Source organism: Bos taurus, chromosome 12, assembly GCF_002263795.3.
Source record: "Bos taurus isolate L1 Dominette 01449 registration number 42190680 breed Hereford chromosome 12, ARS-UCD2.0, whole genome shotgun sequence".
Lineage (NCBI taxonomy): Eukaryota > Metazoa > Chordata > Mammalia > Artiodactyla > Bovidae > Bos > Bos taurus.
The window spans coordinates 72,005,293-72,023,650 of record NC_037339.1 but is presented as its reverse complement, the minus strand read 5'-3'; the positions used below and the strand labels follow the sequence as shown (position 1 = coordinate 72,023,650).

The window sequence follows — 18,358 nt, the reverse complement described above, 5'->3', positions numbered from 1 at the left end:
TATGTGATACAGTACCAAGCAGGAATTAAAAGAAGAGGTTTGGGGTCAAAAGCACCTTCTTTGGACAAGTCAATAAACTTCTCTGAGCATCTGTTTCCTGCTTTGTAAATAGAGAGGATAATCTCTCCTATTCATATTGATGTGAGAATGAGATTAAATAATGCCTGTGAAATGCTTGTGAGGTGGCGTACATGGCAAGCCTCTTAAAATGTTGTCCATTATTGGTATTTGGGAGAGTGGAGGTAACCATCATTTCTTTGTGAGATCGAGATAAGTGTGGAATTTCTTGTCTTATGCAAAAACTTGCTGTTGTGGCCTCTAACAATAAACTGTCTTATTTTTCAATTTTTTTGATTGATCAGGTTTTTAAACAAGCAATATTTTCTTTTTCTTTTCTTTACTGTTTTTATATATACTTCACGAACAGTTCATTTAGAGACCAGTGTGGTTTCTCAGAAATAGCTGCTCACAGGACAGCATCTTTCTTGAGGAAGAGAGGTGCTCATTAGACTTCCTTCCATAGGTGGTGGTGGTGGGCCCTCTGCCTTAGTGATCTGATATTCTAACCAGACTGTTGTCATTCTCTGCAAACTAAAGAATTATCCTGAACTGTGAAAAATCACCATGTACTCTCAAGTGAAAGATTTCATCCAATAATTTTTTGTATTTGTTCATGTGGCTTCATTGACTTTGGGTGAAATTTCCCAACTGGTAATAGGTTACAAACATATAACCTAATAGGTTACAAACATATCAACATGATTCCCCTGTATCTTGGGGCATCAGGACTTGAGTCACTTGCTTCTAGGTCAACATTCTTCTTGGTGTGCACACGTCATGGTCTCTGTCGTAGTGTGACAGAAGTACAGAAACACTGGCCATGGTGAGGTGAGTCATCAGATTGGCCTGAAATCCAGTCATAGGGTGGGAATTGTGTGTGTAGCTTGGATTAGGCTCCTTGGAATTCCTGGGAATATGGAAGGAAGAAATGAGGTTGGCTTCGGGGAAGGGATGTTTATTTCATACCAGAATCTTTTGTTTCCTTCTTCAGATGTTGGCTTTTTCCTGTCTACTATGTGTGTCTTCTACCAACTTAAATAGTTTGAGACAGCTGACAACAAAAGATTCAGAAATTTATATACATAGATACATACAAATGTAAACCCATACATGGTATGTATATATGTGTTTTTATAATATAATATCCAATCCACAGTGAGGGTGGCTATAGTATGACCGACAGGTAGAAATAAAACTCTTAGAGAAAGGCTTTTTTTTTTTGCTCAAAACTCTGGCTCCTTTTTGCTCAAAATTTTTATCAACTGTGATTATTACCTGCAAATTATTCACGCCACTCATTTTGTTTGTTAAACCAGCCTGTGAAATTCAGTCATCAGTCTCTTAGACTCCTCTAAAAAGTATTCATGTATTCTGCCTGTTGCTCCAGCACTCCGTGCCTTGTACAGATCATCATGGATTTGTATCCATCTGAGATTGTAAACTTCAGAGGCCTTGGCCCAGGCTGTGTGAATCTGCACATCTCTACCACCCCACCCCACTTCCATAGCAGACAGACACTAATTTTTATTACATTTCTACCACCTAAAGCTTTATACCATAATATCATACTTTTCCTGATAAAGATGAAACTTAAATTAGTATCAAACAATGCCTTGATTTTCTGTACTGTGTGCATGTGAGCTAAGTCACTTCAGTCATGTCTGACTCTTTGTAACTTTGTGGACTATAGCCCTCTAGGCTCCTCTGGGATTCTCTAGGCAAGAATACTGGAGTGGGTTGACATGCCCTTCTCCAGGAATCTACCCAACACAGGGATTGAACTCGTGTCTCCTGTGTCTCCTACACTGCAAGTATATTCTTTACCACTGAGCCACTGGGAAAGCCTGGTTCTATTCTACCTGCTATCTTTTTAGGCCAAGATCATTTTCCAAGATAAAATTACCTCAGGGGATGATGTGATTATTAAATGAATGTTCATAGACCTCTTAGCACCGTGCCTTGCATATAGTAAGTACCTGTTGTTGTCTGTTGTTGTTATAATCATTAGCCTTTGAAATAAACATTTTAAATACTTAGCATAATGATAGAAAGTTGGTTGTATGTTGAGAGCAAGCTTAAATGTGTCATAAAGTTTCAAAAACAAATTTTGAGCAAAAAGGGACCAGAGTATTTAAGCTAAAACAAAACAAAAAAACTTCTTGGACTTTTTCTAAGAGTTTTACTTCTACTTGTTGGTCATACTATAGCCACCCTCACTGTGGATTGGATATTATATGTTGAGAGCAGGCTTAAATGTGTCATAAAATTGGGCTCCCCAGCTCTGTGAGTTATGCTTTGTTGTCTCCGTCAAGTTGCTTTTTCTATCCCTGTGCTTCAGTGTTTCCATCTGTAAAATGAAATAGTACTATTACTAGATAGGGCTGGTTGTGAGACGTTAATACATGTGAAATACTGAATGTACAGCTTGTACACAGTCAGCACTTAGTAAATGTTGACTATGGTTAGAAAACTGAGAAAGAAAGAAGAATTTCTGTTTCCAATGTTCAACATTTAATTTTGTCCTAGTTTTCTGGACACTGGATGTGTAATTAACTACATCTTTCTCTCCACATGCATAGCTGACGCTTCTGGATTCCTCACCTGTGATGCCTGCTCACTCATCCCTCTACTAACACTTACTTACTTTGGATAGTTTTGGATTCAAGTCTTACTCAAATATTCTTATCTGTTAAAAATAGTAATACCCGCCTCATCAGTTTACTGAGTGTATCATAAGAGCTAATACCCAGAAAGTTCTTATCAGAGTGTTTGACACATGCAATAAATATTGTAATGACCACCTATAATTGTATTTCTTTGGATGGTAAAGCATTTCCTGCCTTTCCAACAAATCTTTTGAATAAAGGAGTTGAATCTCAGCAAAACAATCAAGTTTATCTTTGAAAAGAATCCTTGATAAGGAGGCCTCTGTACCTATCTTCTCTATTTCAGATGTTTATATTGATGACTGGTGTCGCAGGTGTGATGGTAGGTGTGATTCCTTGGATTGCAATACCCGTGATTCCCCTTAGCATCATTTTCTTCCTCCTTCGGATATATTTCTTATGGACGTATGGAGATATCAAACGCCTGGAATGTACAAGTGAGTGCCAGGGCTCTCAGGTTGGGATGGCAGTGAAGGCTGAATTCTGTTCATGACATAATTAACCAGACCCCTGAAATTCTGCATACTGTCTTCCAGAATTTTTCACTAAGTTAACATTAGGTAATTAAATATTATGGCTCCCGAGAGTCATGTGGACCTTAGGCAAATGGATCTGGTGGCAGGTCAGCTGCAAGCTTTTCATTTTAACACAGTAAGTATGAATATGAGTACCACGAGGATTGAGACTGTTTTTGTTTAGTTCATGACATGCTTCCTAACACAAAGCAGGAACTCCATAAACACTTTTCAAAAAAATAAAATGTTTCATCATATTAGAACCTAATGTAGAAGGAAACTATGAGATTTTTTTCTCCCTGAAGTTACTGGAAATTACAAAGAAAGAAAAAGCTCATGCAAAGAAAAAGAGGCATCAGGAAATACACTTCCATGTTAGAGGTGATATATCTGAAAAATACTTTCTCTCATATACTCCAAAGATGGCAAATAAACTTCAGTTGTTAAATGCTTTGCAAAGATAAGCCCTGTTATTTTTTGGATTTGCTCTTTATCATCGCCAGTATTTGGGGTGATGCCACAGTTTCTGGTCTCCCTTTCCCAAAGTTGTTCATTTAAATAGATGGCTGAAAATAATCCCCTTAGGAGGACACAGGAAAGAGATCCATTTAGTATGCATATAGTCTATTTTTCCATTCAAGTTTTATTTTATTTTTTCTTATTTATTTATTTATTTTTTATTATTATTATTATTTTTTTTTTACTTTACAATATTGTATTGGTTTTGCCATACATCACGGATGCATGGTTTGCCATGCATCTGCCATGGGTGTACACATGTTCCCCATCCTGAACCCCCCTCCCTCCTCCCTCCCCATACCATCCCTCTGGGTCATCCCAGTGCATTTTAGAATAATGGGGAACACATTTTATGATTAATTATTCCATTATGCAGGTAATCATAGAGGATGAAATAATTCAGAGATTATCTCACTATTAATTCATAAACATATTTCATCAATATTAAAACAAAAAATCATAAGGAAAGTAGAATTGCTACATATCTTTTCAAAAATGTATAAAAGGATAGTAGCCAAAAAGCAAGGAAAGATGTTTGTATCAGAAATTCCAAAGATAAATAGTTATTGCAAATTCACACTAACTTAACTTTGTGGAAAACAAGCCAAAAAGACAAGCATATTGATCCCATGGTTTTTTGTGTTTACTAAATGGGGAAAATCTCTAAATTCATCAAGATAAAGGAGTTTTGGGTTATACCGTTTGCATATTTTTTTAATAATAAACTATTGAGAGACATTTATCCTAAGTATTTGCATAAAGGATAGTGTCATTTTTATAAAAGCTATAAAAATTTCACTGTTCAAGAGAACCAGCTGACCTCCCATGAGACCTGGTCTTATGAAGTGTTTAGATGGATGGGGAGCAGTTGAGTCCAGGTGTGTGTGACGTCCTGCTCATGTGACTTGGTAGGACCTGGGGAGGCAGAAGAGGAAATGATGAGCTCCATCCAGTTTTATGATCTGAGGCCACCCATGAAACTGAGTCATTCAACAGTCTTGTTGCAAAGCAGGTCTCTGGTACATTCAAAGAGGGATTGTCCCAGAAGGAACATGTGACTGAGATTTATGCCTGGAGAATGGGCACTTCCTTTCATATGGAAATGGAAGGAAGGGTACCTCCTGAGCCTTTTTCAAGAACCAGTACAGGATTTTCTCAGTGTTTGATCTGGAGAGTCTGAGAATTTTGGCCCTATCCCTGTGAATATTGGCGTTTGTTGCAGCCTAACAGGCTGCCACAATGTTAGACAATAAATTCAACCCAACCCAAGTACTCTTTCCTCCACACCCCAGATAACCAAATATGGTGGCCAGTTGATTAGAGCTATTTAAATTTTCTCTTTAGGTGATGGGTCTGTGTCATAAATACTGCCACTGTTTTCTCTAAATAGTAACTGATAGTAAAAAAGTCACTGCTAAGGCACCAGCAAAAAGAAAGACACCCTATTGCTTTCTTCAGTTGCATAAGCTTGCTTTATCCTTGTGCTCTGAAGGACTACTGGCATCTTGAGGTTTATTTTCAGATTGAAGTGCCTAGCTGCCTCTGAAAACAGGTTAATTTTTGTCATCTGAATGACACATCTACAGCTGATTATAATTTTTTTTTTTTTTGCACATTTTTACAAAAGTAAGCACAGCAATGATAAGTCATGGAGAGGTACATAAAACTAAATGATGCTTGGCTGCCTTTCTCTAGCCAACTCTATCCATTTGGCAGTGCCTGAATGATGAAGCCATATCCAAATTCTGTCTGAAAAGGTTCTGTGATCAACTGGCAATGTCTGCCGTGGTCATCACTAGGGAAGGGTTAGCACGTGTGTCACATATATCCAGACCATGACTCCTCAAGTCTGCTATTTTAAGGGGTTCTCATGCCAGATTCCCAGGGACTTTGTTCAACTGAAGGTATTTAGTAAGATGTGCAGTCATGTCTAAGACTGTTGGATATTAGTTGAGTAAGATTTTGAAGTTTTCTGAACATAAATAGCAAAGTCTGGAGAAAAATGCATTTAGTCACACATGGACATCCTTAACCCTTCTCCTTCTGAGACAGTGCAGCTGTAACTAAAAACACAGCCTTGGGAATAAGACAGAGTTGTGTCTGACACCCAGCTCACCACTGAACAGTGAGTGCTCTTAGTCCTTCAGTCTCGGGGTCCTTATGAGGATTTCTTGAGTGAGTGCTTATAAAGTACTTGCTGGCCATTTCCAAAGGCATAGAGGCTTGAACATTAGGCAATTAGGAACATAGTAACAACTAGCAGGTCTCAGGAAGCCTGAATGATGACCTGCAACAAGAAAGTCAGCCCTGGGTCCTTGCATGCAGTTCCCCTGCCAGGGAAGATCAGCAGTCCTTGTGGGGTGTGTCCCCAAGTATTCCCAAGGTTGTGGAAAACACAGCCGTCAGTCATGTAAATAGTAAGATTACACGTGTCTGTGACTGTGGACTGATGCCATGGCTGTGACCTAATCTGCTTCAGGACAGTGAGCTCAGTGCTTCTGGGAAAAGAGGATGTTACATTGGGCAAGACAAGACCAGAGCCTTCACATTCTCTCTTCCCTGTACTAGTTAATTTTCTTTGCAGATCCTCTGTTTAACTCATCCTGGCTTCCTGCTTAGCCCTAGTGGGATTTTAAATAAGCAGGATGGTTTTTCACAGGTCAGCATTCCCTCTGGCTCACTGTAACTTTTGGGTATGAGGTGAGGTAGGTGATGGGGTGTTTGGCTTCCCTGGGGTTCAAGGCTGAGATGATACTTGGTTTCTAAAGTCAACCCCACCCTCCATCCCTGCTGGAGAGAGTCAGCTGCACTTTGATCTCCTGATGAGGGAAGCAGGTGAGGGAGGCCACGCTGACTAGTTCATTCCAGGACTCTTCCTGTGTGAACAGGCACGTCTACTTCCTCCTCAGAAGCTTTGTCTGTGATGAATAGTGTTGATGTCACAATGTTTGCTCTGGGAATGAAAGTGTGGTTCTGGTGAGTGTTCTGCACTCTCTGAAACTGGGTTCTCTGCATCAGTACACTGGCCCCGGAAATCACCTGCATCATCCCTGTGAGCACCATGTGTCCAGATGGACTGATTTTCTGGGGTCTGGTTGGACACCTGCTGGGGGTTCAGAAAAGTCTGAACAGAGCTCCCAGTCCTTCTTATCTGGACAAGGAGCTTAGTCTGTGTTCGTGTTGCTGTCTTTAATGTATAAAGTTAAAGGAAGCTAAAATAAATAAAAATCGAGGGTCACTCAATAGAATAAAGAGGCAGAATAGTGTGGATGCTGAAGTAGTACAACAGACATGCCCTTGGACAGTCAGAAGCACCAGAAAATCACTTTAGGCTCTTTGCCTGAGTTAGATTCAAGAGGAAATGTTAGATCAAGTCCTGGTTCAAATAAGGTTTTATCTTTTAAGGAATATTACAGCTGAGGGCCTCTAACAGTTAGGGTTCCTGGTCAGATGTCCCAGTCAGGAAGTAGCCCCAGGGCTGAGTGGATGGTCAGCTGGCCCCCAGCCTAGGCTGTCCTTCCCCAGCCCAGGGCTTCCCACCCCCTCTGAGCCCCAGTGTCTCACAGGAAGAAGCCTGTTCCTTCCTTGTTGGTAGAACCAGTGACACTAAGCGGAAGAAGAGGTTCTGTGTCTTTGCCTGTCTGTACCCCAGCCCGGCCCCGACACACACCTGCAGTGCCTGTGTGCCTGTCAGTAGTGGCTGAACCGACACCCACACAGGCATTAAGATGCTGGCTAAGGAGCGAGGACTTGAAAATAATTTGGAGATTTGCCCTTGATTCTTTTTTCCCATCATTTTATAAAATCTCTGTAGCCTCCTATAAGATAAATGATGTTCACTTCCCCTAAACATCCAGGTTTTACTAACAGGTCTTCTCTAGGAGATACACAGGTAACAAAGTGAAGTCAGTATTTCCTGCTGATAAAGCACAAGTTATCTATCACTCATCCAGGACAGAAGTCACAGGCTCACTATCTGACCCTGACAACAGCAGGTCACAGCCTTGTCCACAGTGGGAATGAGACCATAAGGGGTCCTCCCTTCCTGGCAGCCTGCAGCCCACCTGTTCCCTGACATGCAGGAGCCTGACCCTGGTACTCACGGTCAGTGTGCTCTTAGAGAAGATGGAAGGAAATGGATGACCAGTGATATGACACCAGACCCCAAACCCACATGAAATCATTCAAGAGAATAGCCACTAAGGCCACTGTCCGATTCTAAAAGGGTGATTATGACTGTCACAGCCACAGTGACCTCCAAACACCAGGATAGGTGTCCAGCAGGCAGTTGGTTCCTGGAATGGAAGTCAAGGCTGTTCAAAGGCTCCTTGTCTGCTGGGTCCTGTGGGCACAAGGGCGGTGCAGCACCGGGTGCTCCATGACCCACACAGAGGCTCCTGGCGCAGGTGCAGGGAGAGGCCCAGGACGGGGGAGGCTGCAGACTTTCCATTCCCCTTACTCATCTCACCCTGTACTGGGTCTGGCTCTCGTCTGAGGTTGGGGATGTACTGACTATCCCAGCCCTTAGGCTACTCATCTGAAGTGGAGACAGCACGCAGGTAGCTCATCAAAATTCAGGGTCGTGAGTACTCTCACAGAGAATTAAATTTTAAAATTCCACTAACTCAAACATTCATGAACAGTAATTTCCACCCAGAGGGATATCAGGGAAGAATAAGGAGGGAGGCCTTATTTGAGGAGAACCTTACTGAATGAGTTAGCAAAGAATTTTATTATCTAAATCTAGTTCCAGTTTGAATGTGGTCCAATATGTTTTCAAAACATATCTTTGATTTCCAGGTTGTTAAAGTGAAGCTTGCTTTAAGCAAGAGTTTGAGGGTTCTCATAGAGAAACCTCTTGAGAAATGATGCCATTTTTCCTCCCCAAGGCAGCCCGCCAGGAAGCCCCAGGTGTGCCTTTTGGCAGGATGTGTGACCACAGAGCCTGGGAGGCAGTGGGTTTTCTTGCATAGAGCCTCCCTGACTTTCTCTGTTATGTGTCTTCCCCAGCTCGGAGCCCGGTATTTTCCCACTTAGCATCATCTCTTCAAGGACTGTGGAGCATCCGGGCGTACAAAGCTGAACAGAGGTTTCAGGAAGTGTTTGATGCACACCAGGATTTACACTCAGGTCTGTAAGTTTCTGGAGATGATTTCTAAGGATGGGATGTGCTGTCTTCTGAGGCCTGACCCCCCTCTCAGGTGGTCTTGCTGGCCTGCACCTCTCTCTATGCTGCCCCACGTCCCCCTCTGCACACCTACCTCCCCCACCCCTTCCTCTCAGCATCCTCTCTGTGCTCCTCTATTCCCCTGTCACACCCCTACTTTTCCCCCTTATGGCCTTGTATTGTCCAATTGTCACCACGTCCTGTGGTTTTGTCCCTTTAGGACAGCAGTCAATGAACGTATTTTTGTGGAGAGCCAGATAGTAAACATGGTAGACTTTGTGTGCTGTGCTATCTCTGTTGCAACGACTCACCTTTCATGTTGTAGCACAAAGACAGCAAATGGCCCTAGCTGTGTTCCAATAGAACTTTATTTTCAGAACCACATGGTGGATTATTCCTGGCCCCAGACTCTAGTTTGCCAACTTTATTTTTAGAGCATGCAGAGTGGCAGGCATGATTGAGGAAAATGGTTTCCTGATTTGTTGCCCACTTGATACAAAGAAATAATTTTTGTGTGTGTCAGTGAAATATTTTCCCTAGATAGTGATTTCAGAATATACTCTAGGTCTATAAAATCCTGCCTCATCTATACACTCTTTATTGCATTTTCAAGATAACGTATCATTTTGAAAGCCACGTTCAGATCCTTTTACCTGATGGTCATTTAGATACTGGCTCCCTGGAGAAGGAAATGGCAACCCACTCCAATATCCTTGCCTGGAGAATCCCATGGACAGAGGAGCCTGGCAGGCTATAGTCCATGGGGTCGCAAAGAGTTGGTCATGACTGAGTGAGTAAGCACACCTAAGATTAAACACTGTGCAGGGCCCTGTAGTAAGTGCTGAGATGCTGGAAACAGGGTGAACTGTGCTGTCTGCTGTCAGAGAGCTGGGAACTGTAGACCATATGAGAGGACGATCTTCATATTTAGCCCCAACACTGCAGGAAACACACCAATGAGACCATTTTTCCATCTTCTTTATGACTATAATATTTCTGTTTATAACCTGTGGGTTGAAATTTTCAATGCATGCTTTCCATGAAGCCTTGGAGTGATTCCTATGTGTCCTATACATTGTCTGGTGTCAGAACCTAGCTTCCTGGATCTTCAGGCCCCTTGGATGTGTTACTTGGCTGTCCTACCTTGTGTAAAAACCTTCTGTAGCTTAACTGAGAGAAGTGTTCTCCCTTGCTCGAAGCAGCTAACATGATATTTCTACTTGTTTATTGTGGTTCACAAATCCAGAGGCTTGGTTCTTACTTTTGACCACATTTCAATGGTTCGCCGTGCGTCTGGATATCATCTGTGCCGTCTTTTTCATTGTCATTTGTTTTGGGTCCCTGATGCTGGCAAAAAGTAAGTACAGATATGAATATAACTGTTTGTGGTATAGTTATAATTTATACCTGCATTAAGTTGTTAAACTGAACATCTTGTCTGATATCATATACCCTTTGTTTCTAACGAGTTGTATTAAAATGTTTGCAGTATTTCATTCCACAGTGTGGCCAAGGAGGGAAGTTATTCGGGTCTTGATGAGACCTTCTATCCCTTTATCTTTCTTTGAATGATTGGAGGTTTACGCATCTGTAGCAAGCAGACTTCTGAACATTCTGGGTAGTGTCCTGTAGTTGGGGAAGAGAGAACCAAGTTTACAATTAAGCTTTTTCTCCAGTTCAGAGCTTTAGGTTTTAGCTCTAGGTCTACTCAGATCTCTTGGTTATAGGTACCTGGTACACTGAAGTGAGAAGATGCTCTGTAAGATAGAACACTATCCTCATGACTATGTGGGTACCAGATGAGCAGATGTTGGTGTGAGTGGCATGAATTCACCATCTGTAATTACTCCATAGTAACAACACTGAATCACAGTTTTTAATAATGGACAAATGAGAGTAGTATTTTAGATTTTAAAGCAGAGGCTCTTAGAACCCAGGGCCTTGTTTTTTTTTTCTTTTTTTTTTTATTCCTATAGCTGTGTTGTAAAAGACTGTGATGCTGGGAGGGATTGGGGGCAGGAGGAGAAGGGGATGACAGAGGATGAGATGGCTGGATGGCATCACTGACTCGATGGACGTAAGTCTGAGCGAACTCCGGGAGCTGGTGATGGACAGGGCGGCCTGGTGTGCTGCGTTTCATGGGGTCGCAAAGAGTCGGACACAACTGAGCGACTAAACTGAACTGAACTGAACTGATAGCTGTGTTGTATGTTGAAAGTGTTGGATAATAGTTCTCAAAATCATGTGACCAAAGTTTGAATCATCCCATTATTTCTCACCTGTATGATGCTGTCAAGTTTGCCTCAGTCCTCTTGGGATTAATGAACTAATAGTCTTTATGAATTCATAAATAGTGAAGGACAGGGAAGCCTGGTATGCTGAAGTCCATGGGATCACAAAGAATTGGACACGACTTAGAGACTGAACAACAGCAACATGAATTTATAATGAGGTTTCTTGTTTGTTTGCTTTTTTCCCATTGTATCATGGTCTCAATCAAAACATAGTAAAAGTATAAGTAATGTACTAGCATTATATGCAAGGGATTCAAATATCATAAAGGAGTCTTTCTGGTAAAAGGACAGAAGGAGCCAGGTTTGGAGTTAAGAATGGGACTGAGTTGTCTCTTCAGCAAGTTGTATTGTGAAAGTTGGACAGGCACATATAAATCAATGAAGTTTGAACACACTCTCACACCCTCCACAAAAATAAACCCAAAATGTCTTAAAGAGTTAAACATAAGACATGACAGTGTAATACTCCTGGAAGAGAACATATGCAAAACAGTCTCTGACATAAATTGTACTGATGTTTTCTTAGATCTGTCTCCCAAGGTGATAGAAATAAAAGCAAGAATAAGCAAATAGGATCTAATCAAACTTACAAGCTTTTGTACAACAAAGGAAACCATAAACAAAACAAAAAGACAGCCTGAAGACTGGGAGAAAATATTTGCAAATGATATGACCTACTGTGCTTAATTTCCAAAATGTGCAAACAGCTCATATAACTCAGTAACTATCAAGCTAATTAAAAAATGGACAGAAGACTTAAATAGACATTTCTCCAAAGAAGACATACAGATAACCAATAGGCATGTGAAAAGATGTTTATCATTACTAACTATTAGAAAGATGCAAAGCAAAATTACAAAGAGGTACCACTCCATACCAGTCAGAATGGCCATCACTGAAAAGATTAAAAATAGTAAAAACTGAAGAGAATGTGGAGGAAATGGAACCCTCCCACTCTGTTGGTGGGAATGTAAATTGGTACAGTCTCTATGGAAGACAGTATAGAGGTTCCTCAAAACACTAAAAATAGAGTTGTCATATGACCGAGCAGTTCCACTCCTGGGCATATATCAGAAGAAAACTATAATTCAAAAAGATATATCCATCCCTATGTTTACAGCAACACTATTCACAATAGCCATGCCATGGAAACTATCTAAATATTCATGAGTAGATGAATGGATAGAGTAAGATGTGGTATTTATATATAATGGAATATTTCTCAACTATTAACAAGAATGAAATAATGCATTTGCAGCAGCATGGATGGACCGAGAGATTATCATACTAAGTAAAGTAAGTCAGACAGAGAAAGACATATGATAATATTTACACGTGGAATCTAAAATATGACATAACTGAACTTATCTGTGAAAGAGAACAGACTCACAGACATAGAAAACAGACTTCTGGTTGCCAAGAGTGAGATGAGGCTGGGGAGAGATGGACTGGGAACTTGGGATTAGTAGATGCAATCCATTATATATGTAGAATGGATAAGTAACAAGGCCCTACTATATAGCACAGGGAACTATATTCAATATCTTCTGATAAACCATAATGGAAAAATATATGAAAATGAATGTACATATAACTGAGTCATTTTGCTAAACATTGTAACTTAACTATACTTCAATAAAATAAATTTTTTAAAAATATTGGGACTGACTTTATTCCCCTTTCTCTTCCTCATTTAGCTTTGAATCCAGGGCAGTTTGGCCTAGTGCTTTCTCTTGCCCTCACGTTCACGTGGATATTCCAGTGGTGCATCAGGCAAAGTGCTGAAGTTGAGAAAATGGTGATGTTTATCTTGATGTCCTTAGCCTTTTCTAGTCTCCTTGTTATTAAATGGCATAAAAGCAGTTCTTATGTAAAATATTAGACTTGTTATTTTTACATTGTGGGTAATAGTTTTTTTGATTCTTCCTCCTCAAAATGAATATAAAATAAAATATAGACATCTTTTTCTCAGTCTTATGTGTCCTATGTCAACAAGTTTTATATTCATCACAAGATGTCTTCAAAAATAATGTCTCTGTACCAGAGAGGCCCTGAAATCCTGGGGAGGATATAAGTTAATTTCTTAAGTACTAGTTTATTTTTGTTCCTTAATGAGTAATTCCTCATTTTTGGTAAAATTAGAATTTAAAATTGGTTGTTTAATTAATTGGTATTCGCCACCCCCCCCCCCCATGTTAGCATTCATTCTTGTATGTACTGAATGCCTGAATTTGCTGGTGTCGCTTCTTTTGGGCAGGATAAACTCCCTCTCAGAATGTGCTATCAGAGGTATCAAGTTATGGTTGTTAAGGAGGCCTTATTATGTAAATTATATCCTATCTTGAATATTTGCACCTTCATCTAAAGGGAGAAAAACAGTAAAAATAAAATCATTCCACTTCTATTTTCTGATAGAGTAGAAAGTTTGATCTAATTATTAAAATGAGGTTTGATGATCTTTCAGTTCTGCTCATCCATAACACATGGCCCTTCTGAAGCCACAGATTATGGGCCGATGTCCATAAATATTCTTTTCTTTGACAAAATTCTCTTGTTTTTTTATTCAGGTATGAAAAGTGGATCAATAAAATCTTACCATTCATCTTTCTAATTCTTTTAGTTTTAATACCATGTTGAAGGAAGTAGCCATAAGTGAGTGTTACAAGAAAATGGCATATTATCAAAGTCCTCCTTAGATTGCCACTTCTGTCCTTTGAAGATGATAAGACCTGAGATATTCTTAACCACATAAATGCAGATATCAAGATAAAAAAGCAAAACATCTCATTTACAGTCTCTGATCATGCATAAACCAGACTTTCCATTCCTAACCCACGTGATGTCATATGTCTTTCAGATGGTGTCAGCAGAAAGGGTGGTTGAATATACGGAGCTTGAGAAAGAAGCACCCTGGGAATACGAGTATCGTCCGCCACTGGACTGGCCCCATGAAGGAGAGCTTGCCTTTGAGAATGTGAACTTCAGGCACACCTTAGATGGGCCTCTGGTATTGAAGGACCTGACAGAATGCACTGAATCAAAAGAAAAGGTTTGTTTACACCATTTGCTGCTTTAAAATCCAGATAAAGATTTAGCAACATCTGCTGTTGGCTTCCTTGTCGGTGTGTCAGGGAGACTCTATTTCTCTGTGGATGGGGATTAGATCAGTGACATTGTTGGGATTCTTTCCTGGAAACTGACCATGGACTGGGGATCTCAGCATTTCTTTCCCCGTGTCATGAGCTGCTCATGGTGGTTAGTGGACTCTGGGCTCCTGATCTGGAATTTAACCTGACCTGGGATACTATATGTCAGGGGTCTGCAACCTCTGGGTTCTAATACTTGATAATCTGAGGTGGAGTTGAGATAATAATAATAATAGAAATAAACTGCACAATAAATGTAATGTGCTTGAATCATCCCGAAACCATCTTCTCCTACCTCCAGTCTGTAGAAAAATCATCTTCCACAAAACAGGTCTCTGGTGCCAAAAAGACTGGGGACCACTGTATATATGACACCTGATTACTCTTGCAGACTCTTCGAAGTCAGTCCTAGCTCCCTGTCCCTAACCCTCCAATATCACCTTCCTACATATCTTTATTCTTTGTTTTTCTGAAACCTTCTCATCCTCTGTGATACCCTTCAGTTGCAGCCTCCCCCTCTGTCCTTTCATCTTTTCTGTAGACTTGTCTTCCACTCACCTACACTGAGCTGTCATACCCCTGACCTCCCATGCACAAGCTGCTTCTTTCTTTAGCACAGGTCTGGTACTTACTGGCCTGGGTAAGCTGCTTCTGGAACCACAGTGCAACCCTAGGTCCACTCCAAATAGGGGATGGTATGGCTAGCTTGGGACCATCAGAGAAGAGTCTAGAATCGTGACTCAGAGGTGAGGAACCAGAGTCCCCAGCTGGAGGCAGGGCCCAGAGACTCACTCAAAGTTGTTGAAAGCAAATTGAATGGAGCAGGGGAAGATCCATGTGGGAGACAGCAGAGGGATCCTGCCAATGTCCATGTCTTTTGGTGATGTTCCTTCCACACTCAGTTGAGGCCCTTGCCTGGGACCAGGGCAGAGTCTTAAAAAAGACAATGAACCAGAACAGACAAGGTGATAGGAAGTTCCACCTACCTCTCCAGCCTGGAGTCCTAACATACACACAACCCCTGTACTCAGGTCATGTATAGATCCCCCCAAAACACTGAATCCTCCCACTTCCAGGGTGCATGCTGACACTATACCTCAGAGACCCTTCCCTTCTGTCATCTGGATGGTGGATATCTCCTCAGTTTCTCAGTCGACTTTAATTCATCTGCCTCTTTAAGCCCCTCTATGCTTCCGCAGGATCTATGTAATCTTTTAAGATAGTGTGTATGGTACATTTGTGTTCATAGCTGCCAAAATTGGAAGCAACCAAAATGTTCATGTTGAAAGTGAGTGGATAAACAAAATGTATTATATCCTTAAAATGAAATATTACTCAGCCTTAAAAGAGGAAGAAAATTCTGACCCATGAATGAACCCTGGGGACATGATATATTAAACAAGCCATATATGAATACTGTATGATTCTACTTATATGACGTTCCTACAGTAATCAAATTCATGAAGACAGGAAGTAGGATGGTCGTCTCCAGGGATGGGGGAGGAGCAATGGGGAGTTGTAGTTTAATGGGTATAAAATTTCAGTTTTTAAAGGCAAAAAAATATTCTAGAAGTTGGTTGCACAACAATGTGAAAGTGCTTAACACTAAATTGTCCACTTAAAATGGTTAATCTGGTAAATTTTATGTTATGTAAATTTTACTACAGTTAAAAAAAGGTAACATCTATGGCATGCTTTATAATTTTGGGTCTGAATCTTGCAGAACTCTGAGGCTTCTTAAGATCAGGGAGCATCTTGTTGTCATCTTTGTTCCCCAGAAAGTGGCATTCTGCATGGCACACAGAGGGTGCTGGGGGGCTTAACAGGTGTGAGCAACCAGTAACCAAAACACACACAAAAGACAGCTTGTAAACAACTGATTACCTAGCATGTTAAATATTTAAATAACCACTATAAAACTCTCTACCATGGACCTATTTAGTGGACTATAACCATTATTTAATGACTGATACTCTTGAGATGTGAAAGAATAATCAACTCAATATCCAAATGATCCCCAGGGAGCAGCTTCACTTAGTCACAAAAGCTGGCTCCAAATTATTTCCAGTTCCATTGTAGGTCAGAAAAGAAGGGAGGGCCGCACTCTAAGTGAGGTTAATGGAAAGACATTAATCTCAGCTATTCATAAAATCCTGTCCCTGATAGCACTGTAGGCTTGTCAGTGTTTGCTTGTCAGTAGACAATGTGTCTGTCAGATTTCCCATTGTACAAAATTCTGTTAATTTGTACTAATCTTAAATTTTCTCAAAAGCCAAAAATATGAATTATCATTATATGAAACTCTGTAGTACAACTTAGGAACATAGAAGACTTGTATTCTTCCATCTTAAATTTCCCAAATCATAGGGTTACTTCAAGAAAATTAGAGATACCAAGGGAACATTTCATGCAAAGATGGGCTCGATAAAGGACAGAAATGGGGTGGACCTAACGGAAGCAGAAGATAATAAGAAAAGGTGGCAAGAATACACAGGAGAACTGTACAAAAAAGAGCTTCATGACCCAGATAATCACGATGGTGTGATCACTCACCTAGAGCCAGACATCCTGGAATGTGAAGTCAAGTGGGCCTTACTTGTAGCATCACTACAAACAAAGCTAGTGGAGAAGATGGAATTCCAGTTGAGCTATTTCAAATCCTAAAAGATGATGCTGTGAAAGTGCTGCACTCAATATGCCAGCAAATTTTGAAAATTCAGCAGTGGCCACAGGATTGGAAAAGGTCAGTTTTCATTCCAATCCCAAAGAAAGGCAATGCCAAAGAATGTTCAAACTACCACACAATTGCACTCATCTCACACACTAGTAAAGTAATGCTCAAAATTCTCCAAGCCAGGCTTCAGCAATACGTGAACCGTGAACTTCCTGATGTTCAAGCTGGTTTTAGAAAAGGCAGAGGAACCAGAGATCAAATTGCCAACATCCGCTGGATCATGGAAAAAGCAAGAGAGTTCCAGAAAAACATCTATTTCTGCTTTATTGACTATGCCAAAGCCTTTGACTGTGTGGATCACAATAAACTGGAAAATTCTAAAAGAGATGGGAATACCAGACCACCTGACCTGCCTCTTAAAGAACCTGTATGCAGGTCAGGAAGCAACAGTTAGAACTGGACATGGAACAACAGACTAGTTCCAAATAGGAAAAGCAGTACATCAAGGCTGTATATTGTCACCCTGCAAATTTAACTTCTATGCAGAGTACATCATGAGAAATGCTGGGCTGGAAGAAGCACAAGCTGGAATCAAGATTGCCAGGAGAAAAATCGATAACCTCAAATGCAGATGACACCACCCTTATGGCAGAAAGTGAAGAGGAATTAAAAAGCCTCTTGATGAAAGTGAAAGTGGAGAGTGAAAAAGTTGGCTTAAAGCTCAACATTCAGAAAACTAAGATCATGGCATCTGGTCCCATCATTTCATGGGAAATAGATGGGGAAATAGTGGAAACAGTGTCAGACTTTATTTTGGGGGGCTCTAAAATCACTGCAGATGGTGATTGTAGCCATGAAATTAAAAGATGCTTACTCCTTGGAAGGAAAGTTATAACCAACCTAGAAAGCATATTGAAAAGCTGAGACATTACCTTGCCAACAAAGGTCCATCTAGTCAAGGCTATTTTTTTTCCAGTGATCATGTATGGATGTGAAAGTTGGACTGTGAAGAAAGCTGAGTGCCAAGGAATTGATGCTTTTGAACTGTGGTGTTGGAGAAGACTCTTGAGAGTCCCTTGGACTGCAACGAGATCCAACCAGTCCATCCTAAAGGAGATCAGTCCTGGGTGTTCATTGGAAGGCCTGATGCTGAAGCTGAAACTCCAATACTTTGGCTACCTCATGCAAAGAGTTGACTCATTGGAAAAGACTCTGATACTAGGAGGAATTGGGGGCAGGAGGAGAAGGGGACGACAGAGGATAAGAAGGCTGGATGGCATCACTGACTCGATAGACGTGAGTTTGAGTGAACTCCAG

At 40.7% G+C, this 18,358-nt stretch overlaps 1 protein-coding gene across 1 annotated transcript in view; it reads left to right on the top strand.

Moving 5' to 3' along the window:
* LOC100337076 (ATP-binding cassette sub-family C member 4) overlaps positions 1-18,358 on the top strand; it is a 166,644-nt gene that overhangs the window by 116,080 nt on the left and 32,206 nt on the right. Inside the window, exons 21-25 of the mRNA XM_025000154.2 lie at positions 3,013-3,163; positions 8,771-8,890; positions 10,174-10,284; positions 12,919-13,019; positions 14,079-14,270. Coding sequence (XP_024855922.1) covers positions 3,013-3,163; positions 8,771-8,890; positions 10,174-10,284; positions 12,919-13,019; positions 14,079-14,270 — 675 coding nt within the window. The remainder of the gene's footprint in view (positions 1-3,012; positions 3,164-8,770; positions 8,891-10,173; positions 10,285-12,918; positions 13,020-14,078; positions 14,271-18,358) is intronic.